Here is a 27,805-nt window from a genome sequence, read left to right as displayed (position 1 = left end):
GGGGGGGGAAGGGGTGCGAAGGGGAGATTCCCGGATAGGTTGAGACCAACTTATACAGAATTTTGAGTGCCAAGAACTTAGACCTTTCAGGAGAGACTTGCCTCCCCAGAGGAACCAGACTCTGCGCCTAGCTTATGGGATAGCCCACATTAGGGACTTGCTGCAGGTGGGGACTGAGCAGCAGAGCCAGCAGCCAAGACCAGGCCCACCTGGCGTGACGCCCAGTATGCTTGGGGAGTTGACCCACTTACTCTGGTGATTCTGGTGCTCGTGGGAGGGAGAGGGGTGAATTTAAGCAGGTGATCAGATCACAATGTCAGGAGGGAGAGGAGAACCCAGGAAGCGCAGCTGAGGGAGGGAGGCCCTTACCGGGGTACCTTGCTCTGACTCCTGTGCAAGCAAATGGGGCCATTCTTTCTGCCTCGGTCAGTCTGTCTTCCTTTATTTTGTCTTCATGTTCCTGAACATTAGTAGGACTCCTGTGTGAGGAGTAGCCTCTAGCTCGGAGGAGAGGAAATATGTCAGATCACTGGGGAGGGAGGGCCAACATCTGGCCTCACCCAGGCTCAGAGACACCTGATGGAGTCACTCCGGTGGCTCCTCCGGCACCGTCTGTCTTTCCAGGTACAGAATAGGTGTTAGAACCAGAGCAGGCCAAGGCTCCGTCCACCCGTGATTCTAGAAGAGGCCCGTGTCACAAAGGGAGAAAAGCATCCCGTGGCAACCAGGTGCGGGGCTCCGCGCAGGTGCAGGTGGTAGGAGGGCCCCGCAGGTAGGAGCGGCCAGGGCTCTGGGTTCGGCTGTCCCCCCCCCCCCGCCCCCCGTGAGGGACCCCGCGGGCCTGGAGCCCCAGAGGTCTCTGAGCCTGGTGGTCGGGTCCCGGCGCCCCTTCCTCCCTAGGTGCCCCCCTCCTCCGCAGGCGCTCCCTCCTCCGCAGGCGCCCCTCCCTCCTCCCCAGGCGCCCCCTCCTCCTTAGGGCTGGCGCAGCAGGGTGAGCGGCCTGGGGGAGCAGGAAGCCAGGGACCTAGGTGCTAGGTGCGGGCGGGGAGGTGTGCGGGCGAGCGCGGGAAGGCCCAAGAGGGGGTGCAGAGCCCCAGGCGGCCCCTGCCGCACCTGACACCCGGCGCACGCGGAGTGATGGGGGGCGGGGAGGGGGGCTGCCGAGCGGCTCCCGCCTGCGGTTTCTGCTCTTTAGCGTTTCTAGAAGAGAGAGTGGGTGGGAACCGACGCCACTAAAGTCCCGGAGCCTCTGGGCTGACGCACAGGAAAGCCTCGAGGGGGCGGAGAAATGCAAATCCGCGGCTGACGACGGCGCCCGCGGCCGGTCCTGGGTCCTTGGTCCTGGGTCCTGGGACTGCGGAGGGCGCCTCCCACGGGACTGGACGCCGCGCGAGGCCTGGGCCGACGCCGGGTGAGTAGGCCGGGCCTCCTGCTCCTGCGCCTGCGCCTGCGCCTGCTCCTGCGTGGGATCCCCTGCGGCCCTGGGATCCCCTGCAGCGCGGCCCGCGGCCCTGCACGACGGGGGTGGGGGGGAGGGTCTCCGCGGCCCAGCACGACCGGGGGTGGCTCCCGTGGGCCCTGGACGGTGGGGGGGGTGTCCCTGCGGCCCTGGACGACGGGAGGAATGTCCCCGCGGCCCTGGACGATGGGGGTGTCCCCGCGGCCCTGCACGACGGGGTGGGGGGGGTGATTCCCGCGGCCCTGGACGATGGGGGTGTCCCCGCGGCCCTGGACCACGGGGGGTGTCCCTGCGGCCCTGCACGATGAGGGGGAGGTGTCCTCGCGGCCCTGGACGACGGGGGGTGGCTCCCATGGCCCTGGACGATGGAGGTGTCCCCGCGGCCCTGGACCACGGGGGGTGTCCCTGCGGCCCTGCACGATGGGGGGAGGTGTCCTCGCGGCCCTGGACGACGGGGGGGGGCGGTGTCCCCGAGGCCCTGGACGATGGGGGTGTCCCCGCGGCCCTGGACCACCGGGGGTGTCCCTGCGGCCCTGCACGATGGGGGGAGGTGTCCTCGCGGCCCTGGACGACGGGGGGGGGCGGTGTCCCCGAGGCCCTGGACGATGGGGGGGTCCCCGCGGCCCTGGACCACGGGGGGTGGGGTGTCCCTGCGGCCCTGCACGACAGGGGGGAGGTGTCCTCACGGCCCTGGATGACGAGGGTGGCTCCCGCGGCCCTGGACCACGGGGGGGGGGGTGTCCCTGCGGCCCTGGACAATGGGGGAAGTCCCCGCGGCCCTGGACGATGGGGAAGCTCCCGCAGCCCTGCACGACGGGGGGGAGGTGTCCTCGCGGCCCTGGGGTACGGGGGGGTGGCTCCCACGGCCCTGGACGATTGGGGGGGTCCCCGTGGCCCTGGACGCCAGCCCCCCGCTCCCCCGCTGGCTCCTCCGGGCAGGACTGTGGGCCGGGCCCGGGCCTGGCATCCGGAAGAGGTGCTTTGGCCCCGACGGGGGTGCGGGCCCCCAAGGCCTCGAGCTGCCCTTGGGCCGCGCCGGGCGCCCCAGGAGAGTAGACAGGCGCTCGGTTCTCAGAAGGGATGTTGCCCAGATTCCTTGTGATGCGAGAATTTGCCATTAGAGGCTGAAAGGATGACTGCAGACCTTCTAGGGGCTGCCTCGGGGGAGAGGGCCTCAGCCGCCCTCTAGACGGGGCCCCGGGGCCTGGGACTGAGCTCCCCAGCTTTGCCACTGTTCAGTGCAGTGAATTCTTAGAAAACAGATCTTGGTCCAAATCATAGCAGTGACCATTGTAGTGGCATTTGCAGCTCCTGCTCTCTCACCGGTGCCTGGAATAAGTTGGCAAGGACCTAGTAGGACAGTATCACTGTGGCACCGGAACAACTATCCCAGTTTTATGGGATCTGTTTATCAGTCTGTCCGTCTATCTATCTGTCTGTCTACCTGTCTGTCTGTCTATCTGTCTGTCTATCTCTACCAGCATCTGCAAAGACAACGGCGTCTGGTGTCAGGAGACCTTGGATTGGTCCTTGGGTGCTGTGCATCTTGGATAGGAGTCATCTTCCTTGTCCTTCCGATTTTTTTTTTTTTCATTTCTAAAGTTGGAGTAAAATTTACTCTCCACCTGCCCCGTTCGTAGCCACCCCAGAATTGCCACTCCCTTGCCAAGCACTCGCTGAGCACTTACAACATGCCTAGAGTGGTGCATGTAAAGGTCTTCAAGATACGAAATGATGTAGAAATAAAACATTATTTCTTTTTCCAGTTCCTTTCTTTTAGCAAAACATTCCTCTATAGATTTAGGTCAGAGAAAAGGTGCCCTGAGAATGGTTCCATTTGAAACCTGAGGAATATGTATATGAAATATATGAAATATGTTATTGTGACCTTATAGGCAAAAGAAATCTTAACTTACTTACAAGGTAGGCCAAAATATTGTGGTGATTAACCATGTAAAAGTTTTGTTCCTTGATCTAAAATTGCTGATAAAACAATCGGAACTTTGACTCTGGAAAAAGCAAAATACTGTAACTTAATTAAGACTGTCCTATTAATCCCCCTGTGTTAGGAAATGCCTAAAGCTTCTAAATTGGCCAGAGTAGGGTACCGTGGAAGAAACGCATACTTTTGTTTTGTGACAGGCTGCCAAATACATATCAAGTGTGGTTTCCTCCTCAGTTAACCTGAGGGGTTAACCACTGTCAGGTGCACATCAGAGACTAATGAAGAGTAGACTTTTTTTTTTTTATATAAACAAACTATCTGCTTTTTTTGTTTTAATTTATGATAGTCACACAGAGAGAGAGAGAGAGAGAGAGGCAGAGACACAGGCAGAGGGAGAAGCAGGCTCCATGCACCGGGAGCCCAACGTGGGATTCGATCCCGGGTCTCCAGGATCGCGCCCTGGGCCAAAGGCAGGTGCCAAACCGCTGCACCGCCCAGGGATCCCTGAAGAGTAGACTTTAAAAGCTCTGCACAGTCATAGTGGATCATCATACAGAGAAATATAAATATGTATTGATTTAGAGATATTTCGACCTGAAAGAATTAGAGCCCACAGAAATGCATACGTGAAACTCTTCATAAGGCAAAGACCACATTCGACTAGAGGTCTAGGAATGCGAGCATGAGTCTGGAAGCCAGACACATCTGAAATAAAGAAGGGTTGAAAAAAAAAAAAAAGAAGGGTTGGGTTGGAGAGACTTTTATTGGGGGCGCTTCACGCGGAAAGTCTTACGAGGTTCTGAGAAGGTACAGTTGAATATGTTTGCCTTCTGGTTGCTCAAAGTCAAGAGTGCAGAGGGAGCAAGGGAAGGAAAGGAGTTTGTTGACGACACAGATTTGTGTGACAGAGTGGAGGTGTTGAGGGGGAGTGAATGCTTTCTGGAGAAAATTCTGGAGTTCCTGTTAGACCAAAGCAGGATGTGGTTTGGGAACAGAGAACTTTTTTTTCCTTTATTAGAGATGACTTAGGGAAAAGCTAAGAATTGCTTTATCTTTGGATGGAAGGCATTGTCTCTTTACTGTTGTCTTAAATAGGGTGACTATAAAAGAAAAATTTTTCCAGTTACTTAACTAATGGACGACATTGTCTTTCTTTGAAGTCTGAGCGAGGGACGCCTGAGTGGTTCAGCGTCTGCCTTCAGCTTAGGTCATGATCCCAGAGTCCTGGGTTCGAACCCCACATAGGCTCTCTGCGCTCAGCAGAGTTTGCTTCCCCCTCTCCCTTTCCCTCTGCCTCTCCCCCACTTGTGCTCACTCTCTCTCGTACTTGCTCACTCCCAGATAAATAAATAATTTTTTTAAATCCAAAGGAAAACGCCCATGTACCACAGTAAATTTTTTTAAAGACTTTATTTATTCATTTGACAGAAAAAGTGATAGCAAAGCAGAGGGAGTAGAGGGCAAAGGGAGAAGCAGACTCTCCGCTGAGCAGGGAGCCTGATGCAAGGCTTGATCCCAGATCCCAGGATCGTGACCTGAGCAGAAGGCAGATGCCCAACCGACTGAGCCACCCAGGCGCGCGCCATGTACCACAATCATTAACGTTATTTTTAAACTCTAATTTTACCTCTTCATTTATAGCATGTCTCAGTGGAATCAAGTCCAACAATTAGAAATCAAATTTTTGGAGCAAGTAGATCAATTCTACGATGACAACTTTCCTATGGAAATTCGACATCTGTTGGCTCAGTGGATTGAAAATCAAGACTGGTAGGATCAAACATTATTGTATTTTCCTTAGAGGCTGATATACAAATGCCTTATGCTCTATCCTTGTGAATTTATCCTATGATCTGCTTTTGACTGAGTACATACATTATTTCAGATCGAGAACTTTCTTCAAGGATTTGGAAAGTTTCCTCAAAGGAAAATCCTTGTCCTTTCTGGTTTCATGTATTGTAGATGAAAATTTGGTGCTTCTGGCACTTTGTTTTTTTTGTAAGCCCAAATCCTAGTAATTTCTAAATATTAAAAAGCCAAGAAGTAAACCTATCGCTTACATCAATTTTCAACGTACAGACTCAATATAAATAATTATTTTTTCTTATTATGTTTTACAATCTTTCTTTAAAGCTCTGTTTATCATGTACAGTTAACCTTTTTTCTTTGAATAGTCCTCTTTTTTATTGTGATAAAATATACATAACATTTACCATCTTAGCCATTTGTAGATATACAGTTTAGTGGCACTAAGTATATTTACGTCGCTGTACAAACCATCACCACCATCCATCTCCAGAACTTTTTCACCTTCCAAAACTGAAACTCTGGCCTCATTAACCAATAACTCCTCACCCTCTGGCCCCCAGTCCTGGCAAACACCATTCTATTTTCTCTCTCTCTGAATAGGACTATTCTAGGTACTTCATGTAAGTGTAATCACACAATATTTGTGCTTTTGTGGCTGGTGTATTCTACTTACCAAATTTTTCCTAGGTTCATTCATGTAGCATGTATCAGAATTTCCTTCTGTCTCTTTTTTTTTTTTTAGAAACTTCCATTCCTTTTTTTTTAATTTTTATTATTTATTCATGAGACAGAGAGAGAGAGAGAGAGAGGCAGAAACCCAGGCAGAGGGAGAAGCAGGCTCCATGAAGGGAGCCCGATGTGGGACTTGAACCCGGGTCTCCAGGATCATGCCCTGGGCCGAAGGCAGGCGCTAAACCGCTGCGCCACCCAGGGATTCCCCTCCTTCTCTTTTTAAGGCTGAGTGATATTCTATGTAAATGTATACCACATTTTGTTTATTCATCTGCCAATTAGCACTGGAGTTGTTTCTACCTTTTGGCTACTGTGAATAAAACTAACATGAACACTGATGTACAAATATCTGTTCAAGGACCTGCTGTCAGTTCTTTTGAGTATCTGCCCAGAAGTGGAATTGCTGTTTGTAACTCAGTGCTTATATTTTGAAAAGTATCCATCCTATTTTCCACAATGGCTGTACATTTCCCGTTCCCATCAGCAAGGCACAAGGGTCCCAGTTTCTCTGCACCCACACCAACACTTGTTATTTGAGGATTTCAGTAATGGCCATCCTACTAGGTATGAAGTAGTACCTCATGTTTTGATTTGCATTTCCCTAATGATTAGTGATGTTGAGTATGCTTTGAAGTGTACAGTCTAATTTGTAAAAACTTTAAGTGCTTGCCACTGTGGAATAGATTTTACCAAAATTAGTATGGTAAAAAAGTAGACGTTTTACTAAGTTGTTTCCTGTTGCATAATAACACTTTTGTTTTTTAGGGAGGCAGCTTCCAACAATGAAACCATGGCAACAATTCTTCTTCAAAACTTGTTAATACAACTGGATGAACAGTTAGGTCGCGTTTCCAAAGAGAAAAACCTACTCTTGATACACAATCTGAAAAGAATTAGGAAAGTCCTTCAGGTGAGAATGCATTTTACTTTTTCAAAAATGTTTGGATTTATGTGTCTTAAATTCAGCCAAAAAATTAAATATGTACCCTTACGTTATTTTCAATTCAGATTTAAGAGGGAAAATTTGAATTCTCTTATCATGTTAAGTTTTGTGCTCCATTTTATTTTATTAATTAATGTTTGCTTTTTATGAAATTTTGAATCTGAAATACACTATAAGTGGGGAGGTATGTGTGATTTTAATGTGACTATTTACCGGTTATGTTTAAGACTGGAGCGAAGATTTGAAAGACGGTAAGTTCATGGCTGTCTCCCGTTTCTTCCCTTGCCTTCTCTCTCCTAGAACAATCTAGTTAGTATTGTGGTTGTATATATCCTTCCAGATTTGGCTCATGTCTCACCTCCCCCAAAAGTGTTTCTTGGTACTGTCTAGCCTCTAGCTCTGCAAAGGTTTGGCCAGGCAAAGCCCATCCGTCTGTGTTCCCACAACACATCTGTACCATGGCATTTAGTATATTTTACATCAGTGAGTTGTCTTCTCCCCCAAACTGAGAACTTTAGTATTCAACTCTGAATTCCCAGCGCCTGCCTCAAGACTGGATATATAGTAGATGTGTAATATTCATTGAAGAAGGAGCTAAATGAGTGAAGCGAGGGAAAATAGGGATCTAAAGAATTAAGGGTAGGCTAATACTGAGTTAAACTGAGCCGTGCTAACATTCATAATGAACTCTGAATAGGAACTGCTGTAATATTTCCTGAGTGGCTATGCAATGTGTCAGGCAACATGAAAAGTGCATCTGCCACTTTTCAGTGAGGCATTCTTAAAATCCCAAAGTTACAGTGAATATATTTTTAGAAATTTTTATCTAGACTGTAACAGAAATGTACTGGAAGTTACTAACATTTGTGGGAGGGACATAGATGTTGTTCTGTTTGCTGTATGGATTTCACTGAGCTGTCTTTGCCCTTCTAATCCCCTACAAACTTGCAAAACACTTGGCCAGGTAGGAAAATAGCTTCTTGCCAACAAAACAGGATTTTTCACAGTATAAAGCAAGCTGTCTCTTACAAGGATAAGACATTTGACCTGGGCTTCATTAGCTTGGTGCTCTAATCAATAAACTAAAACAGGGGTGAGCACATTGCTAAATATGAAGTCAGATGTGAGTAGGTCACTGCCTGTTATGAGGCCTCATGACTAAGAATGTTGTTACATCTTTAAGTGGTTGAAAAAAAATAAAAATAAATTAAGTTTGTGATGTGAAAATTCTATGAAATTCAGGTCTTTGTATTTTAGTGGAATATAGCCATATGCTTCATTTACATATTGACTATGGCTGCTTTTACATTGCAGTGGCATTCTTGAATAGTTATCGCAGAGATTGACCCCCAAAGCCTAAAATTAAAATGTATGTAGTGTATCGTGTGTGTGTGTATGTGTGTGTCAATGATATTTATCTTGCCTAGAAGCAAAGATCTTGCAAGTTACTTGCCTAGAAGGATGCAGATGGGTAAAATGGGTGATGCATGGTCTTTGGAAATTCTGAAATTTGAAATTCTCACAATATGACCTTGGACAATCACTTAATCTTTCTGAATTCTCACATCTTTTCATGTAAATCGGAATGATCCTTATTTACTTTTTGGGATTGTAAAGAAGACTGGAGTTTCTATTCTGGCAAAAAATAGGCTTCCAATGAACAGTTTTTGTTGTTGACTGGGGAAAATAACAGGATTTTTCTTAGGATAAATCAAGGGTAAATTTACAGCCCATCTTTTTTAGGGGTGGAGATAAGATTTTGATTGAGTTCAAGAACCTGCAGTAACTCCCATTCACATTTCATCTTGAGCAAAAACTCTTCTCGTATGTCACTGTAGCATCTTATGTCACCTCAAGCATCTTATCTCTGTAGACCCTTCCCGACAAACTGCCTCCAGCTCCCTTACCATCCCTGCCCCCCGAAAATAGATCTTCTCCTTATTCCCAAACATACCAAACTCACTCTTGAAAGACTCTGAACCTCTTTCCATGGCTAGGAGTGCAGTGCCACCCTTCTTACCCCAGCCCCGTCCCCAGTTACTTCTAGAGGACCTGTGGAGGTCCCCGTGTATTAAGGAAATCTTCAGCCATGTTAGCCCGTATTCTCATCTTTCATGGAGCGTGGGTTGCGAGATAACCAGCATCTCTTCTGGCTGGATGTGTCTAAGCAGGTCACAAGCTCTTTGAAGTCAAAGCCTGACCTCCTTTTTTAGACCTCCCTGACTCCCTCCAGTACCCACTGTGGTTCTACTACGAACTAGGAACTCAAAGAATGGTTTGGTTGGTTAAGGTATTTTGAACAGACAAAACACTTGCTCTTTCATTCGTTCTGTAAGCTGTCCTTATCGGGTATTTGTATAAATTCAGAATACAGTAAAAAATAGTAACAGAATACAGTAAAAAATAGTAACAGAGAATATTGTCAACTATTTTATTATTTATTCATGAGAGACACAGAGAGAGAGGCTGAGACACAGGCAGAGGCAGGAGCAGGCTCCCCGTGGGGAGCCCAATGTAGGACTCGATCCCGGGACCCCAGGATCACACCCTGGGCCGCAGGCAGACGCTCAACCACCGAGCCATCCAGCTGCCCAACAAGTCTTCCTGCTTCCTCAAGAATTAAAAGAGAAAAAAAGCCTCCTATCAAAGTCTGTTGACACTGTGCTTATCTGGTTTGAACATTTTCATCCTCTGAGATTTTAAATGCAATCCATTTTAACTATTTTAGCAAAAAAGAGCAAACAATACAGTTCCAGGGGAATTAAACTGGCGTAAGACAGACTTAGTTCTTTAGACAGCAGCTGAGATCTCCGGTTTCAATATTGTGATTTACTCTGGGGTGGGAAGCAGCTGGGCAGGACGTCCAGCTCACCTTTGCCCCTCCCGGGGAGGCAGGGGAGGCAGCGTCAGGTGGAGACTGGGAGCAAGGACTGCCTCGCCAATCCTGCTCTGTGAAGCACTGCTTGCAGCTCCCACCAAGATATTTACACTCTCTGGCCTCAGTTTCTTCATCACACTAGTACGTACCCCAGGGGTGTTAGAAGCATTACAAAACTGTTAAGAATGTGGTAAGAATAGGATTTGCTAAAAAGAAATATATGCCTAAATCTTTCAAGAATGCTTTCTTTGCCCTGTTCTTGTTTTTTGTTTGTTTGTTTGTTTGTTTGTTTGTTTGTTTGTTTTTAACCAACAGACTATTTTTTAGAGCAGTTTTGGATTTATAGAAAAGCTTAGAAGGTACAGAAAGTTCCCTTATACTCCCTCTCTACCTGCCTCTCCCCAGTTTCCCCCATTAGAAACCTCTTGTGTGGTATGGTACATCTGTTACAGTGAATGAACCTGTGTGGTACATTATTATTAGCTTATGGTCCAAGCTGATGTGAGGGTTTCCTCTTGGTGCTGTCCAATTCTATAGGTTTTGACAAATGCGTAATGTTACGTACATATCCACCATTTCAGTTTCGATGCCCTAAAATCTCCTCTGCTCTGCTAGTTCATCCTTCCCTTCCTTACCCCAACCCCCTGGCAACCACTGGTCTTTTTACTTTTTCTCTAGTTCTGCATTTCCCAAAATGTCATATAGTTGGACTCATATGGTATTTAGACTTCAGATCGACTTCTCTCACTTAGGAATATGCTTTTAAGTTTCCTCCATGTCCTTTTGTAAGCTGAGAGCTCATTTCTAATCATTGCTGAGCGATATTCCCTTGTATGCAGCAGATACTATAGTTTGTTGATCCATTTTTGGCAATTTCGAATAAAACTGACAGTAACATTCACGTGCAGAGTTTTGGGTGGGCATGTTTTCTCAACCCATTTGGGTAAACGCCTAAGAGTTTGCTAGATCTTTGTTCTTGGGCTTTCAATTGCAAGCCCCTTTTCCTTATTCATCTTCCTCACCATATCTCTGGTCAGGCTGCTGTAACGAATACAATTGATTGCGTGAATTTTAAATAACATTTATTTCTCACGGTTTTAGAGGAAAGGAAATAATGGTATGGGCAGATTGGGTGCCTGATTCAGCTTCCTGGTTCAGAGACAGCTGTCCCTTCACTAGACCTCACATGGCACAAGTGGGGAGGGAATGCTTTAGGTTTTCTTCTATAAAGATGCTAACCCCATTCCTGAGGGCTCTGCCCTGATGACCTAATCACCTCCCAGAGGCTCCATCTCCTAATAGCATCACATTAGGGGTTAGGACTCAACATATCAATTGAGGAGACACAAATATGCAGTCTATGACAACCTTCCTATCTTCTCCCACAGGATGACATAAAAAAAAAATTAAAGTGGGAGTGCCTGGGTGGCTCAGTTGATTAACGGTCTGACTCTTGATTTTGGATGAGGTCATGATCTTAGGGTCATGCACTTGAGCCCCATGTTGCAGAGCCTGCTTAAGATTTTCTCTCTCTCGGGACACCTGGGAGGGCTCAGCAGTTGAGCATCTGCCTTTGGCTCAGGGTGTGATTCTGGAGTCCTGGGATCCAGTCCCCCACATCCACCTCCCTGCATGGAGCCTGCTTCTCCCTCTGCCTGCGTCTCTCTCTCTCTCTCTCTCTCTCTCTCTCTGTGTGTGTCTCATGAAAATATAAAATCTTAAAAAAAAAAAAGCGTTTGTCTCTCTCTCTGTCCCTCGCACCCCGTGCATGTATGTGCACTCTAAAAAATAAATGAATAAATAATTAAAATGGTGCATATTCATAATAAAAAAATTGAAGTAGTACAGAAAAAATGCAAAAAAATGTGCGATAATCCAAAGTCTACTGCCTACATATAACCACATTAATATTTGATGAGTGTCATTCCAGACGTCTATACATGTATGTGTGGATAGAAGGTTGGCTGTTGCCGCTTTGTACCCAGTGGTCTCCAGAATCTTAGAAGTCTCCTGTGCCCCTTCTCTAATTCCACTCTGCTTTCTCCTCATCCAAAGTAACTACTAGTCTAAATTTTTCATTTACCAGTCTCTTCCTTTTTGCTACAGTTTTACCCCATATGTTGGCATCCCTAGACCTAGACAACATACTATATAGGTTTGCAAGTCACAGAATCTTATGTAAGTTGGATCAAAAGTGTATTTATTCTTGACAGTTTTCTTTCTTCACTTAATCTTGTTCCTAAGATTGACCTGTGTTGACATGTGCCGCAGTAGTTCATTCATTTTCATTGTCACGTAGTATCCTGTTGTGTGAGTATCAAGGCCTACGCATTTCACTATTGATGTGCATATGGGTTACTTCTAGTATTTCTTCACTGTTTCCAATGATGTTGGGCTGAACATTCTTGTTCAGCACATGTTCACCAAGGAGCACATGAAATGTGCATGAAATTCTCTAGGATAGATACCTAGGGGTGGAATTGCTGAATCATAGAGTATGTACATCTTTCATTGCACTTGGTAATCCCAAAATTGTTTTCCAAATCGGTGAAACCAGTTTATGCTCTCCTAATAGAGTCGTGGCTCCATATCCTTGGCATACCTGTAGTGGTCATATATCACATGTCAGTCTGGTGGTGTATCCATCTTACTTCTTTAGTTTACTTTTTTCTTTTACTAACTTCTTTATTCAAGTACTTTATATTGAGTCTTTCTCTTTTTTTATAAATGAATTTAACTTTATATATTTTTGAGAACTACTTTATATACGTTAACATGTAGTACTCTCACTATTCATTTTGAAATAGTCCATAATTTCAGGATCGACTTATAATTTTAGATAAATAAAAACTGTCCCACTAAAAATACATAGAAATGCTAGGAAAAATAGAACAGACTTTTATTTTTTTTAAATTTATTTATTCTTGAAAGACACACAGAGAGAGATTGAGAGAGAGAGAGAGAGAGAGGCAGAGGCACAGGCAGAGGGAGAAGCAGGCTCCGTGCAGGGAGCCCGACATGGAACTCAATCCCAGGACCCCAGGATCACGCCCTGGGCCGAAGGCAGGCACTAAACCACTGAGCCACCCAGGGATCCCCTAGAACAGACTTTTAATTGCATAGGTTGGTTCATCACATTAGAAGAAATTGTAGAACCAAATAAAAAATTTTTAACTATAAAACATAGCTGTAAATAGAGGCTGCACTGGAGACTGTCATACATCATTCCTGGATTCTAGAAATATAGATCCCAAGCAGGAGGGACATCAGAAAGAAAGAAAAGTCCCCAAAAGTAGCAAGAGAGATCAAATATATTACCCATACAGAAATGAGAGACAAACCAGAGCCAAATTTAAAACAGAAACAAGAGAGAGAGAAGAGTAGAATAATTTCTTCACAGAGCTGGAATACAATATCCATCAATTCTAAACCCAGAGAAATTATTATGCAACCTTGAAAGTTCACCACATAGATACTACTAAGATCTATTGAGTAGAGATATTTAGGATGCATGGTCAAATTTCAAAAGTACCACTACAAGTGAAAATAGAGTGCAGAAGAAATTAAAAGAATAAAAAAATAAATATTTAGCATCTGTAAAAAAACATTGAAAGCACAACATGAGATATCAGAAAAAAATCCAAGTAATGTCTATTAAATGGACAAAACTCAGCAGTTATTAGATAAATAGTGGATTGTATCTAAAATATGAAATAACATAAGATGATGAGATCAGAGAGGTGTGTGAGAACTGTCTTGTAGAGAAGCTTGGGGGCTTGGCGAGGAATCCAAATCTTATTCTGAGTGTAATGAGAAGCCATTGGTAGGTTTGATCGGAGTGTAACATGAACTGATCTCTGTTTAAAAAGCTCTCTCTGGCTATTAAACTGTTGTGAGTCAAGAGGAATTTGGGGAGACCTGTTAGAAAATTATGTTTATTTTTTTTTAAGTTAACATGTTGAAGGGGCACCTGACCTGGGTGGCTCGGTTGGTTAAGCATCTGCCTTCAACTCAGTTCATGATCCTGGTGTCCTGGGATGGAGTCCCACGTCGGGCTTGTTGCTCAGCAGGGACCCTGCTTCTCCCTCATCCTCTGCGCCCACTCGTGCTCTCTCTGTCTCTGAAATAAATAAATGAAATATTTTTTAAAAAGTTAACATGTTGAAATCATTTTCTATTAATTTGGATTTATCATCACTTCTAAACTTCAAAAGCTTTGGCTTAATGTACCTATTACTATGTTGTGAGGGGCATAGGTACAAGACAATGTTGGTCAATTAAACTTTAAAAAACCCACTTAAAATATCCTTTTTTTGATCCACTTATTATTTTTCGTTGTAAAATTTATGGTGTGGTTTTCTTTTTGTTACCATTTGCCAACCTGTAAATGAATTCATGTCTTCATTTTCATACTTCCCATGTCACTTTGTACTGGGCTTGTCTTTTATAAATATCGTGTAGCAATCTTCATATTTGGTCGACAGATATTGAATGAGCCCTTACTGTGTTACCAGTCACATTTTCAGCAGGAGAGATGCTATCGGAGGAAGTCATGAAGCTTACAGTCCAAACAATTCACACCTCCTATGTTTTGGTTTTTCACTTAGAGGAAATTCTATGGCCATTCCTCAAAAATTGGTGTTGGGCGGGTAAAGGGAAGCAGGCATCAGCAATCTTGTCTAATAATAGAAAAAAAATCTCCATCAATTAGAAGACTGTGCTCGGGGTTTTGGCATTAGCTCTGTGGTTAGCAGTCCCACCACCCACAGACTGTTTGTCACTGACCAGGGTAACGTTCTGTTAGTGAGAGTTTTAGGCCCTGTTGGTGTGGGGGCGCTTACAAGTGTAACCCACACCCCACAAGTTCTGTTCTCTGCCTCACCGTGGCCTCTTCCTCAGAGGGTTTCTCATTTGCGTTTGCCTGAACAAAAAATATGTGCCGGAGCTGAGAGCACCTTGAAAGTTGAGCGATGGGGAGTTTCTTCTCACCGCATCTGCAAAAATCCTATTGTTGGTCCTGAGTATCAGGTGGATTTTTCGTATGACAAGGTGCAGGGTCAGAAACATTTTTGCAATAGGAAGGGAGGGGGGAGAAAAGCTGTTTTTACTGCTGATCTACTCCGAACTTGCCAGATCTTACCATCTAACTCCGCTGCCTTCTCAGGTCACTCCTCTTCCTTCCCCTCAGTGTACCACACACACAGAGAAGTGAAGGGGTGACCTCAGCCTATGACCTGAAAACAACCCAGTATCACCACTCGGTGTTAACTCTGAGAGAGCCGAGTGGAGGGTTCAGTCGTTCACATCACATGCCCGTGAGCCGGAGCCAGTGTGCCATTCACTCCACGGTTATTTTCCCCAAGTCCCCTGCACACACACCCCAGATCTGTTTTCATCGGAGACAGTTACCAGGAGCCAGTGTCACAGTGCTCATATCCCATAGGCTTAGAGACGTACCTGTTGTGCTGTTAAAGGTGAAACAGGAATTACTTGTCAAGATTCTGTTCATTGCGTAATCGGGGATGGTCAGCAGAAGGCAGATGGTGTGCGTTGCCATCCCTTGTCCTGTGCACATCCAGCATGGTCAACTCAAGATCCTGCCCACCTGGAATTTCATTCATGAATCATTTTGTGTAAATTCCTCCAAGCCTGTCTCTTATCCAAGGCTGCCTGGATTGTTCTCTCTCCTTATTATTGTCTTCTCTAACAGTCTAGTACTTGAGTTGACAGTGGTATGTCCTTTCTCTGAATTCTGATTCTCTTTGAAATTTATGCCATAGTCCAGAGCTTCTTTATGCAATAGTTACTTTATGTTTGGTGTACATAGGCTTTTTTTTTTTTAATCCAAATGACAGCTTAGATTTTTTAAAGTAAGGCTCATGTAATTTGCTCTGGGGAATACTGTACCTACTGCATAGATATTTGTTGATTGAATATTAGTTTCATCATATGAATTTTAACATCAGGCTCTAATGACAGCTGAAAACGCAAGGTGAAGAGAACAGAGATAAAATCCTGATGTTCAAAATTTTGCGATTTAGAATGGAGACAAAAGTGCAAATAAATGTTTATAATGCAGTGGGGTAAGCACCATGGCAGAAGTATCTACAATAATAATTGGCAGAGTTGGGAACATTTAAGGTGATTCTAGAAGGATGATTCGGGACTGTGAAGAGAAGAGAAGGGAAGAAAGGGAATCCCAGAGAAAAAACAAGAGTAGGAACACAATGACAAAATGCTTATCCTCAACAAGGGAGTTCTACGAAGACCCCGAATGCCATGCTGAGCCATTTGGACTTCAGCAATGGGGAGCAATCAAAGGTGTTTAGGCCAAAGTGTGGCATGAATATATGTTTCTACCAAAAACATCCAGAGCTAGTTTTCTCTCTAGGACAACCTGCTCCTGATCTGCTGTAGAAGATACTCCTGAGGTTGAAAGATTTTTCTTTCCTCATTCCAGCCCCTATATTTCCTCTCCTCAAAGGATTTGAATTTAGAGAACTGAGCCAGAGTTTGAATACATTTTATTTTTCTTAACACAAAACCTAGCTGTAGTTTGTCAAAGGGAAATAAAAAGTAAGTTATTCATGTGATGAAAAGTCAAGTTCCACCCTTGGTTTGGGAAACAGGAAGGCTACATGGAGCTGACATGGAAACGCCAAACATACTGATGTGCCCTGTGACTATAACAGAGGTTTAGGGAGGAGCTGTCAACCCCAGAGCAAGCAGCCATGACCAAGAAGAAAATTGGATTTCTACGGCCTATAGTGTGATGACTAACCACGCCATCGGGAACGTTGTATAGAGACATAGATGTTAGCTGAGAAAGAAGATATGAGGATGTTTAGAGTCACATGTTGACTTTTGTTATCCCTTGGCATCATTTTCTAGGAATGTCATGGTGGTTGTGAAGAAAAAATTGGGCAGATATTTGCTTTAAAAGTAGAATTGTGTCATTCTAATAGGTTGTTTTTTTTTTTTTTAAGTTTTCTATTTTAGTTGTCCCTATTACATGAAGATGAAGACCCATAGGAAAGCTGCCAAACTGGCCTGAATCCATTGTGATCTGGAAGCTTTCCAGAAAGATACTTAAAGATAGTTCATAATCCTTGCAACCTTAAACATTTGCTTTTTGAAACACTTTTATGTACATTTTGCAGAAGTTAGTTTAATAAACAAAAGCATACAAATTAGAGAAAAAACAAATCCACTTGTCAAAAAGTTAGAAAACAATTGTCAGTTTGAAACCAATTTATGTTTATATTTAAAATTGTGGTTTGACTGAGTTATGATCATGTAAATATCTGAACTTAGTAGATAACTCATTTTAGTTCATGGGCATTGAGTGATTGCCTTCAACTGATCCAAACCACTTTTTTTTTTTTAAGATTGATTGATTGATTGATTGATTCATGATAGACATAGAGAGAGAGAGAGAGAGAGAGAGAGGCAGAGACACAGGCAGAGGGAGAAGCAGGCTCCATGCCGGGAGCCCAATGCGGGACTTGATCCCTGGACTCCAGGATCCCGCCCTGGGCCAAAGGCAGGCGCCAAACCGCTGAGCCACCCAGGGATCCCCGTGATCCAAACCACTTTAAAGGCATTTGTTTTAATTTATCAATGAGATGTTCATAATAGGAAAAGAAGTTGGTTTTCTCTTTGAGCCACCAGGCACCCTCCACACTTGCATTACTGCCAAGACATGACCAAAGGACAAAAGATTTGCTCGATTAATACCTATCTCTCTCCTTCTTCCCAAAAATGAGGATCGAAAGCCAAGTACTTGGTACATGGTTGATCATCAGCACTCTAAGACCATAGTTATTCTCTGATGGGTTAACTTTGGTCAAGAACATAGACCTTCACTCCTAGCTGCTGAGTGGGCTCCTAAGTGGGCTCCACAGTAAGGTGCTAATGTGGTATGGATAGCCAAGACGTATGTTGATGGCTAAAGAATGAGAAGACCCTTTGTCTATCTGTTTTCAGGAAGTTTCCTCTTTTATATCCTCTAATCTGGGATCTCTGCTTCAGTAAAAAGATCTAGGAGTGAGAAACAGAAATGGGTAGCAGCCTTTCATACTTACCAGGTTCTCACAACCTACCTCATATATGTCAGGATTTACTTTGGAAAAAAATTAGTATCTCATTGGTTCTCTGTACCATCAGCTCACCCCATCTTCTCCATTAACTTCTTGTATTTCTTTCCCTGAACAATAAAAAGTCTTCCCAGAGAAAGAGGCAAGAGATAGACATAGAGACTTGATGGGAACAATGTGGAGGATAGTGTGTAAGAGGTAAAAACAGGGGCATGGAGACATTTGGACATTATTGCAATAATTAAAAGGAAAGGAAACAGGATGCTGGGCAGTGACAGGGGGATGGGGAAAAAATGTGCTGGAGTTGTGAGGCAGTTTGGTAAAAGAATTGGCATGTAATGAGTGAACAGATGTGAAATCCGTGAGTGAGAAATGAGAGATGACTGATGGTTTTAGTTTGGGTTATTATATGGACATTGTTGCATAATGAAGATTGCATTTGGGAAAGGAAGTGGGAGAGCAAGATGAGTTTGGTCAATTCTGAGTGGAGTGCAGTAGGAAGTTAATAATAGGAAGTAACCGAAAGTAATGTGTCTACATAACTGTCTCTTCCACAAGACTGAGAGGTCCTTGAGTACATTCTCCTTTGCATCTCCAGTGCTAAACACAGAGCCCAGCACATAGTAGGGCCCAGTGTCTTGTTTAATAAATGAAGAGTTGACATTGAAAAAAACGATTTTTGCCTTACTGCAATAGGTATCTCTAACAAAATGGAGCAAATGTCATTCCATTATTGGAAATGCAATTTAGAGCCCATAAGCAAAACATAGATGATAAGATTTTCTTATTGAAATCAGCACTTTCTGAAAATATTTTTCTTAATTTTTTCAGATATTTTTAGGCTATGTGGTTCATCTATGAGCTTTTTCGAATTGCTGCAAATCTCAAATCTCCAAAAAGTTTTCCAATATATTTCTGGAAAAAAAATTCATGTAAAGTGGGCCCATGCAGCTCAAACTCATGTTGTTCAACGGTCAATGATACATGTATTTGGGTCTTTTATATTCTTCACTGCTGCTTTTAAACTTCCCATGCAATTACAATATATCTTTCCTTAAATTATCCCAGGAGATGTACGTACCTCTAGGTTTATTTACAATAGCCAAACAATGGAAGCGACCCCGGTGTCCAAATGAATAGAAGTTGTATAGTGTATAAACATATACTATTTACACACGATAGAATATTACTCAGCCATAAAAAGAATGAAATCTTGCCATTTGCAACAACATAGATGAAGCTAGGCAGTACAATGCTAAGCAAAATAAGCTAGTCAGAGAAAGACGGAATATTGTATGTTTTCACTCACACATGGAATTTAAGAAACAAAACAAAGGGGAAAAAAAGAGAAAGACACCAAAAAAAACCATTCTTAACTGTAGAGAAGGAACAATTGGTTACTGGAGAGGAGGTGAGGGAGGATGGGTGAAATAGGTGAAGGGGATTAGGAGTGCACTTGGGATGAGCACTGGGTAATGTGTGAAACTGTTGAATCTCACTACACTGTACACCTGAAACTAATACAGCATGTATATTAACTATGCTGGAATTTTTTTAAAAATCAGTAATGGGGGTCAAAAGGTAGAAACTTCCTGGGACGCCTGGGTGGCTCAGCGGTTTAGCTCCTGCCTTGGGCCCATGGTGTGATCCTGGAGTCCTGGGATCGAGTCCCGCGTCGGGCTCCCTGCATGGAGCCTGCTTCTCCCTCTGCCTGTGTCTCTGCCTCTCTCTCTGTGTGTCTCTCATTAATAAATAGATAAAAATCTTTAAAAAAAACTTCCTATAAAATAAATGAATAAATATGAATTCTTATTAAAAATCTAGGAATTTTTTTACATTTTATTGATATTTTGAGGGATATTTTTTCTATTACATTTTCTATATAATTATTGCTAGTCAAAAGGAATACAACTGGTGTTTGAATACAAATCTTTCTGATCTCTTTTATTGATTCCAGCTTTATGCAGACTCTTATTTTCTGTAGATTCTCATATCTGCAATAAGAAGAGATTTATTCTCTTCCAAATTTTATGCTTATTTCTTCCCTTATCGGTTGAGATTTCTATTACAATATTGAAGTGAAGCAGTCATAACAGGTGAAGTGTTTTATTAAGATAATGTTTGCTGTAAGTTTGTAATGGTAAGGAAATTTCCTTATAATCCTGGTTTACAGAGATTTTTAGAAATCTTGATAAATATCACATTTTATCTGATGATTTTTCTACATCTCTTAAATACTTATCTCTTTTAATCTATACTTAACGTGAGTGACATAGATTCTCATATATCAAACCGTTGTTATGTTCCTGAGATAAACTTTGGTTTTTATATACTGCCGAATGACTTGCTAATATTTTATATAGGATTTGCATCTACTTGCAAATATATCCTTTTCTTTTACAGTCCTTGTCTGGCTTTGCTTTCAAGGTTATACTAACTTTACAGAATGAGTTGGAAGTGTAACCTCTTCTTTGTTCTCCAAAGCTGAGTTACCAGATGGGATACAAAAATACAACCTAGTTTTTCTCTTTTTTCAACCTTTTCTTTTTTCTTTTAAATATATATATATATATATATATATATATATATATATATATATATTATATATATAATATAATATTATTTATATTATATATTATAATATATAATATATATATATATTTAAGGTGTTCAACATGCTGATTTTGATATACCTGCACATGATGAAATGAAATGAAATACTACAACCAAGCTAATTAAAGTATCATTTCCTTATGTAGTTACCGTTCTTGTGTGTACCTGAAATCTACCTGAAATCTGCTCTCTTAGCATGTTTCCAATATTCAGGACAGTATTATTTACTATAGTCCTAGTGCTTCCCATTAGATCTCTAGGCTTATTCAAGCTGTGTAACTGCAGCTTTGTACCCTTTGACGGGCATCTCCCATTCCTCTTCACCCCTGACTCAGGTCCTGGTAACTACAAAACATCCATTTATTTTAGATCTTTAATTTCTCTCAGCAATGTTTTACTTGTTCTTATGTAGATCCTTCACATCTTAGAGACATACCATAATTTTATCAATCCTATAGAAATGAGCCTTTAGTTTCCAGTTCTTACTCCACTTCATCTTTATAAGCGAAACGAAGTTTAAAACTTCCCATCTAACCTTTGTTTGTCACATTTAAGTGCTATAATTGGTATCTAACACCACTCATTCTCCCCTCCTACATTCTCATTTACAAGCACGAAATCAAAGAGCAAAAAAGGGCCCCCAGAGTGTCCCATCTTTTGGGTTTTAAAACCACAGCTGAACCACCTCAATCTGTTTCCTGTTATTTAAAATCTCTAGGGAAAGGCATGGTATACACAGACTTCAGAGCCTCTGCAAGGCCCTAACAACATGGGCATCAGGAAAGGGCTCCTTTTGTCAAGCTGCGTTAATTACACCATTTTCCCATTGTTCACTTACAGTGAATGGAGGAACTTACCTGTGAACAGAAGAATATCTGGCTTTTGAAAACTAGTTCTTCATGCATTAGAAGACAGAAAATGTATTTGGGGGACTATTAATGCCCTATGTCTGTAGGTGTTTGTCACTCTTTTTAGCTCTGCATACAGGTCGTAATCTCCAACCTTGCCAGTCAATTAACAATCATGTACTGGATGGTAAACTGCTGTCTATGAGGTCTTGTAAGAAGTGTGGTTTCAGGTCTCCTCTTCGAGGGAGCCAACTTTCCTAAGCTGTTGAACCTCAAACCACACGAATCCAGAGCCACGTAGATGGTTTATCCTGAGTTCCTTAGGTTATATCTTTTTGCTAATGTAGGTTACTATCATACCAACCCATTTTTAAAAAGATTTATTTATTTATTGGAGAGAAGGCAAGTGCAAGGGGAGGGGAACAGAGGGAGAGAGCCTCAAGCAGACTCCCCTCGGAGCACGGAGGCTGACTCTGGGGGCTCAATCTCATGACTCTGAGATCAGAACCTAAGCCAAAACCAAGAGTCAGAGGCTCAACCAACTGAGCCACCCAGGCACCCCGATAATACCAACCAATTTTTAAAGAACTTTATTTCTATTACAAAGGTGATCCAAAAACAAAGTTTAGAAAATCAAAGATAAGTAAAAAAGGAAAAACTCATTTGTAATCCCATCTTTAACTGCTAACCACTGTTAATATTATAGTATATTTCCTGCTGATATTTCTACTTACATATATATCTTATTTTAAAAATGAATACTGTTTTGCTCACCTTCTTCCTAAGCTTATTGCATTCATTTAAATGATCAAACAATCATGGAATGGCACTCTATTCCATTAAATATTCTTTTTCAGCATCATTTGTACTCACCTATTAATTGGATATTTATTACTTTTTTCCATTTCTTCACCAGTATAAACAAGTGAAGTACACATAGCTATTATCAAAAGTCCATTCATATATATGATTATTCTGTTAGGAGAATTGGTCTTTTTTTTTTTTTTAGGATAGTAGGCCTTAACTCCATGCATCAAAATCACCTGTAGAGTAGTTTTTATTTTTATTTTTTTAAGATTTTACTAATTTATTTGAAAGAGAGAAAGAGAGCACAAGCAGGGAGGGGCAGAGGGAGAAGCAGACTCCCCACCGCTGAGTGTGGAGCCCATCACAGGGTTCCATCTGGGGTTTGACCTAGGGCTTGATCCCAGGATCCTGAGATCATGACCTGAGCTGGAGTCAGATGCTTAAGTGACTGAGCCACCCAGGTGCCCCCGTAGAGTTGTTTTTAGGACAGGTATCCACTGTTGACATGAGTGTAAACAGATACATTAATGAAGGTAACCCTAGTTACTGTATTAAACAACAGACAATTGGATTTTATTTATCATACACATAACAGTCTAATGTTTGGCTATTATGTGGATAAGAATATCTTACTCTTTTCCTTTTCATTGCTATTCAAGGATCCAAGTTCCTTCCATGGTGTGGCTTGGCTGTTCCAAAGGGGACTGCATGTCTTTGTAGATAGGAGATAAAGAGAAAGAGCATGAAGTCACAATCATATCTGGGATATCTTGGCCTAGAAATGACACACTGTCTGCTTTCCATTAGGAGGAACTAGTTGTCTGCCTCATGCATCGTGCAAGGAATGTTAAGAAATGTAATTTCTGGAAGGGCGACCATTTCCCACTTGCAAGGGCTTACTGCATCCTGTCAGAGAGGAAGCAGGAGTTTCAGTGGACAGTTCGGTTTGTCTGCTACGTTAAGTAAAACCATTTTGGAAAGCAATTTGTCAGTATCAAAGTCTGATGTGACTCAGCAGTTCCATTTCTGAATGTTCATCCCATAGAAATTCTCACACAGGTAAAGAGATGGATATCCAGACAAGAACATTCATGTTTTTGTTGTTTATGACACCAAAAATGTGAAAATAATCTCAAACGTCCATCTTGAAACGTCCACCATGGTTAAATATGTTGAATTATTTCAATGCATGCAGTAACTACTAAAATATGATATCTGTGTTTCCTGAAATGGAAGGATGACTATAATATATGTTATTGAGTGGAAAAACAGAAAAAATATGTCCAGTGTGATTGCCCGCAGGGAGTAAGGGGAGAAAGTGGAGGAGGATGGAGGCTTTCACCAATTTTTTAAAACTTTATTACTTGAAATTTTTTTTAAAAAGCCCAAATAACATCACTATTTTCAAAACCCAGATTCCCAGACCTCACCCAAATCTCTGGAATCAGAATCTCCAGAAATGTGTAGTTCATAAAAGCTTCACAAGCAATTCTGATAAATTGTCAAGGTTGGGACTACAGCCTTAGGATAAATTTCTAAAAGTGGAATTACTATGATATAAAAAATGATCGGGCTTTGCTAAGAATTGCCAAATTGTCCTTTAGTAAAGTACCAATTCACATTCCCACCAGCAGCGTGGAAAACCTGATTCCCTCATCAACACTGAGTGGTACAAAGTGTTTTAATCTTTGGTGTTTTGATAAATGAAAAATGGTTTATCTGATTTATTTAGACATAAGGGCTAGCTTGTTGCATTTGGATCTCTTGGGGGGGGGAACATTCCCTTCTATCTTCCTCTTGAATTGTGCAGACTCATCCTCCTACATTAGGTTGCATTATAAAAATCATTTAGGGAACTTTTAAAACTGGAGACCTTGAGCTCCTCACTTCCAGTTCTGACTGAGCAGGTCAAGGGTAGAGTTTGGGAATATGGACGGGAGAGGTAGGATCCGAGAGTTTACAAAGGAGAGATCCATCCCAGGCAGGAGCATTAGAAGAAAAGGAAGCAGTGGGGGACTTAGAATACGGGCCTTTCGTATCCCTGGTGGAGACCCTTTGCTCGTGACTTGCCTTGCCCTCTGCCCAGGCCTAGGCCCCTGACTTCCCGGCATCCACCAGGCTCCAGCCCTAGTCCTCTCCATGTGTCATCAAAAATCACATCGATTTTTCTTCCTCTGCCCTCCCACGGCCCGTGGTGTCCACGCAGCTCATCCTGACACTTAAACACACACTGCAATTACTTTAGATAGATGAGAATCGACTTACAGTAATAAAGATATAGTCTAATGAAAGCTGGAGAAGGATTATTTCAGGACAAAAAGAAATGCCTCAGGATAACCTGGAAAATAATCCTGCAATACATTACTTTTGTGTCGACACTGAATTAGAAGCAACAGCAACTCTATAGAAGGTGAAATTTGAAGTCATACAGCCTTAAAGACTTAGAAATGAATGCTTCTCTGTCAAAGCAAGCAGAGGTCACTTTTTAATCTTCCAAACGGGCAGAGATTAACACCCCCTGATATTACCACTCATGGACGATTGTGGACTGAGCAACCCAGGTGATTCTTGTGATCAGACCAGTTTGGCAAAGAGTGCCCCTCCACTGGTGTTCTCGGCGTTGTCTGCTTATTAGAATCATCAAACACACGTTGAAAAATTAGCCGTGCTCAGCTCCACCCCAGAGATTCTGTTTCAATTGTTTTTTGTTTTTTTTTTAAAGCTCCTGGGTGATTATAACATGTAGCTAAGACTGAGTCTCATCTGAAGAAAGAGAAATTAAGGAGTCAATCCCATTTACAATTGCACCCAAAAGCATAAGATACCTAGGAATAAACCTAACCAAGGAGGTAAAGGATCTATACCCTAAAAACTATAGAACACTTCTGAAAGAAATTGAGGAAGACACAAAGAGATGGAAAAATATTCCATGCTCATGGATTGGCAGAATTAACATTGTGAAAATGTCAATGTTACCCGGGGCAATTACACATTTAATGCAATCCCTATCAAAATACCATGGACTTTTTCAGAGAGTTAGAACAAATTATTTTAAGATTTGTGTGGAATCAGAAAAGACCCCGAATAGCCAGGAGAATTTTAAAAAAGAAAACCATATCTGGGGGCATCACAATGCCAGATTCCAGGTTGTACTACAAAGCTGTGGTCATCAAGACAGTGTGGTACTGGCACAAAAACAGACACATGGATCAATGGAACAGAATAGAGCATCCAGAAGTGGACCCTGAACTTTATGGGCAACTAATATTCGATAAAGGAGGAAACACTATCCATTGGAAGAAAGACAGTCTCTTCAATAGATGGTGCTGGGAAAATTGGACATCCACATGCAGAAGAATGAAACTAGACCACTCTCTTGCACCAGACACAAAGATAAACTCAAAATGGATGAAAGATCTAAATGTGAGACAAGAGTCCATCAAAATCCTAGAGGAGAACACAGGCAACACCCTTTTTGAACTCGGCCACAGTAACTTCTTGCAAGATACATCTACGAAGGCTAAAGAAACAAAAGCAAAAATGAACTATTGGGACTTCATCAAGATAAGAAACTTTTGCACAGCAAAGGATACAGTCAACAAAACTCAAAGACAACCTACAGAATGGGAGAAGATATTTGCAAATGACCTATCAGATAAAGGGCTAGTTTCCAAGATCTATAAAGAACTTATTAAACTCAACACCCAAGAAACTAACAATCCAATCATGAAATGGGCAAAAGACATGAACAGAAATCTCACAGAGGAAGACATAGACATGGCCAACATGCACATGAGGAAATGCTCCGCATCACTTGCCATCAGGGAAATACAAATCAAAACCACAATGAGATCCCACCTCACACCAGTGAGAATGGGGAACATTAACAAGGCAGGAAACCACAAATGTTGGAGAGGATGCGGAGAAAAGGGAACCCTCTTACACTGTTGGTGGGAATGTGACCTGGTGCAGCCACTCTGGACAACTGTGTGGAGGTTCCTCAAAGAGTTAAAAATAGACCTGCCCTACGACCCAGCAATTGCACTGTTGGGGATTTACCCCAAAGATACAGATGCAATGAAACGCCGGGACACCTGCAACCCGATGTTTCTAGCAGCAATGTCCACAATAGCTAAACTGTGGAAGGAGCCTCGGTGTCCAACGAAAGATGAATGGATAAAGAAGATGTGGTCTATGTATACAATGGAATATTCCTCAGCCATTAGAAACGACAAATACCGACCATTTGCTTCGACGTGGATGGAACTGGAGGGTATTTTGCTGAGTGAAGTAAGTCAATCAGAGAAGGACAGTGTATGTTCTCATTCATTTGGGGAATATAAATAATAGTGAAAGGGAATAGAAGGGGAGGGAGAAGAAATGTGTGGGAAATATCAGAAAGGGAGACAGAACATAAAGACTCCTAACTCTGGGAAACAAACTAGGGGTGGTGGAACGGGAGGAGGGTAGGGGGTGGGGGTGAGTGGGTGACGGGCACTGAGGGGGACACTTGACGGGATGAGCACTGGGTGTTATTCTGTATGTTGGTAAATTGAACACCAATAAAAAATTATTTTATTAAAAAAAAAGACTGAGTCTCATTGTCTAAAATAATGCAATAACGCAAAACAAAACAAAAATCTTGAGCAGATCTTCCATATAGTTCATTATTCTTTATGCTGCTTTAAGAGGAGGGGATATAGGAGTTGCTTTTCTAGAGAAAGTAATGGATTCCCAAAGATTTATTTACTATCTCCCTCAAATCTCTTGTTATTTGTGAGAAGTTTTTCTGGGTACATTTATTTTCACTTATTCAGTCATTCAATCAGTCAACAATTACGCATTGAGGGGGTTCTTTGCGGGAGCACTGGTGATGTTGGGGAGAGCGCCCTCATGATGTGTGTGATCTACCAAAATGGAAATTCAATAATTGCAAGTAATTATTATGCTGGAGCTGAATTTGTGAGTAGGCCTCTGTGGTGTCCTGCTTTACCCATGAAAGTTAACCATCATGGACCATTTCTAAAACATACCACCTTTGTCTAAATTGAATCAGTGTGACTTCAATAACTTCCCTTGAGTTTATTCTTTCTGATTTATTTATTTATTTATTTATTTATTTATTTATTTATATTTTTTTTATTCCTTCTAGTTTAATGTAAATCTATAATAATTTTATTAGAAGATAATTTTCTAAGCTGCTCAAGGGTATTTCTTTCTAACCTGAAGTAATATTTCTCAAATTTTCTTAGGCTTTTTTTTTATTATTATTATGACTAAGCTGATTCTTCTTTATCTGAACTTCAGATTGCATAGTAATTGTATAGCAAGAAGACCAGCTCATGAGGGGCACGCGAGTCCAGTTTGGGATGTAATGGGTGGTATGGTCCTATAGAGAAGGGTGGCACCAGGTCATAGGTCTAAAAGCATTACGTCATCTAACTGTTTTCCTCTTGTCAGCACCAGTGGACAAAGGGCACGTGGCATCTTTGCTCCACCTTGGGAATGAAAAAAGTGAAAGGGAACCATAAAGATTTTCATTGTGTCACAGCTCTTACCAAAAGGGTTTTCATGTTATGAGAAGAGTACATTCTAAGCAAATGAAGTTTTTCTGGTGATCCAACAACATTCAAACTTTTTCTGTGACCATACTGTTCATTTGGACCACTGGTTTC

At 42.3% G+C, this 27,805-nt stretch overlaps 1 protein-coding gene across 9 annotated transcripts in view; it reads left to right on the top strand.

The window, feature by feature from the left end:
* Window positions 1-27,805, top strand: part of STAT4 (signal transducer and activator of transcription 4) — a 118,855-nt gene that overhangs the window by 20,955 nt on the left and 70,095 nt on the right. For 6 of the 9 annotated variants that reach the window (XR_003134276.3, XR_003134275.3, XM_025441578.3 and 3 more), the window contains 2 exons: window positions 5,046-5,174; window positions 6,711-6,855. Coding sequence is in view for 6 of the 9 variants with exons in the window: in XM_025441578.3 (XP_025297363.1) it covers window positions 5,047-5,174; window positions 6,711-6,855 (273 nt within the window). In the remaining 3 variants the exon portion in view is untranslated. Of the gene's footprint in view, window positions 1-753; window positions 773-1,193; window positions 1,412-5,045; window positions 5,175-6,710; window positions 6,856-27,805 lie in introns of those variants that run through there. The other 3 variants (XM_035710831.2, XM_025441574.3, XM_025441579.3) reach the window with 3 other exon arrangements.

The sequence above is a fragment of the Canis lupus genome, chromosome 37 (genome assembly GCF_003254725.2).
Source record: "Canis lupus dingo isolate Sandy chromosome 37, ASM325472v2, whole genome shotgun sequence".
Taxonomy (NCBI): Eukaryota; Metazoa; Chordata; class Mammalia; order Carnivora; family Canidae; genus Canis; species Canis lupus.
The sequence above is the reverse complement of the archived record's forward strand: the minus strand, read 5'-3'. Positions and strand labels throughout refer to the sequence as shown.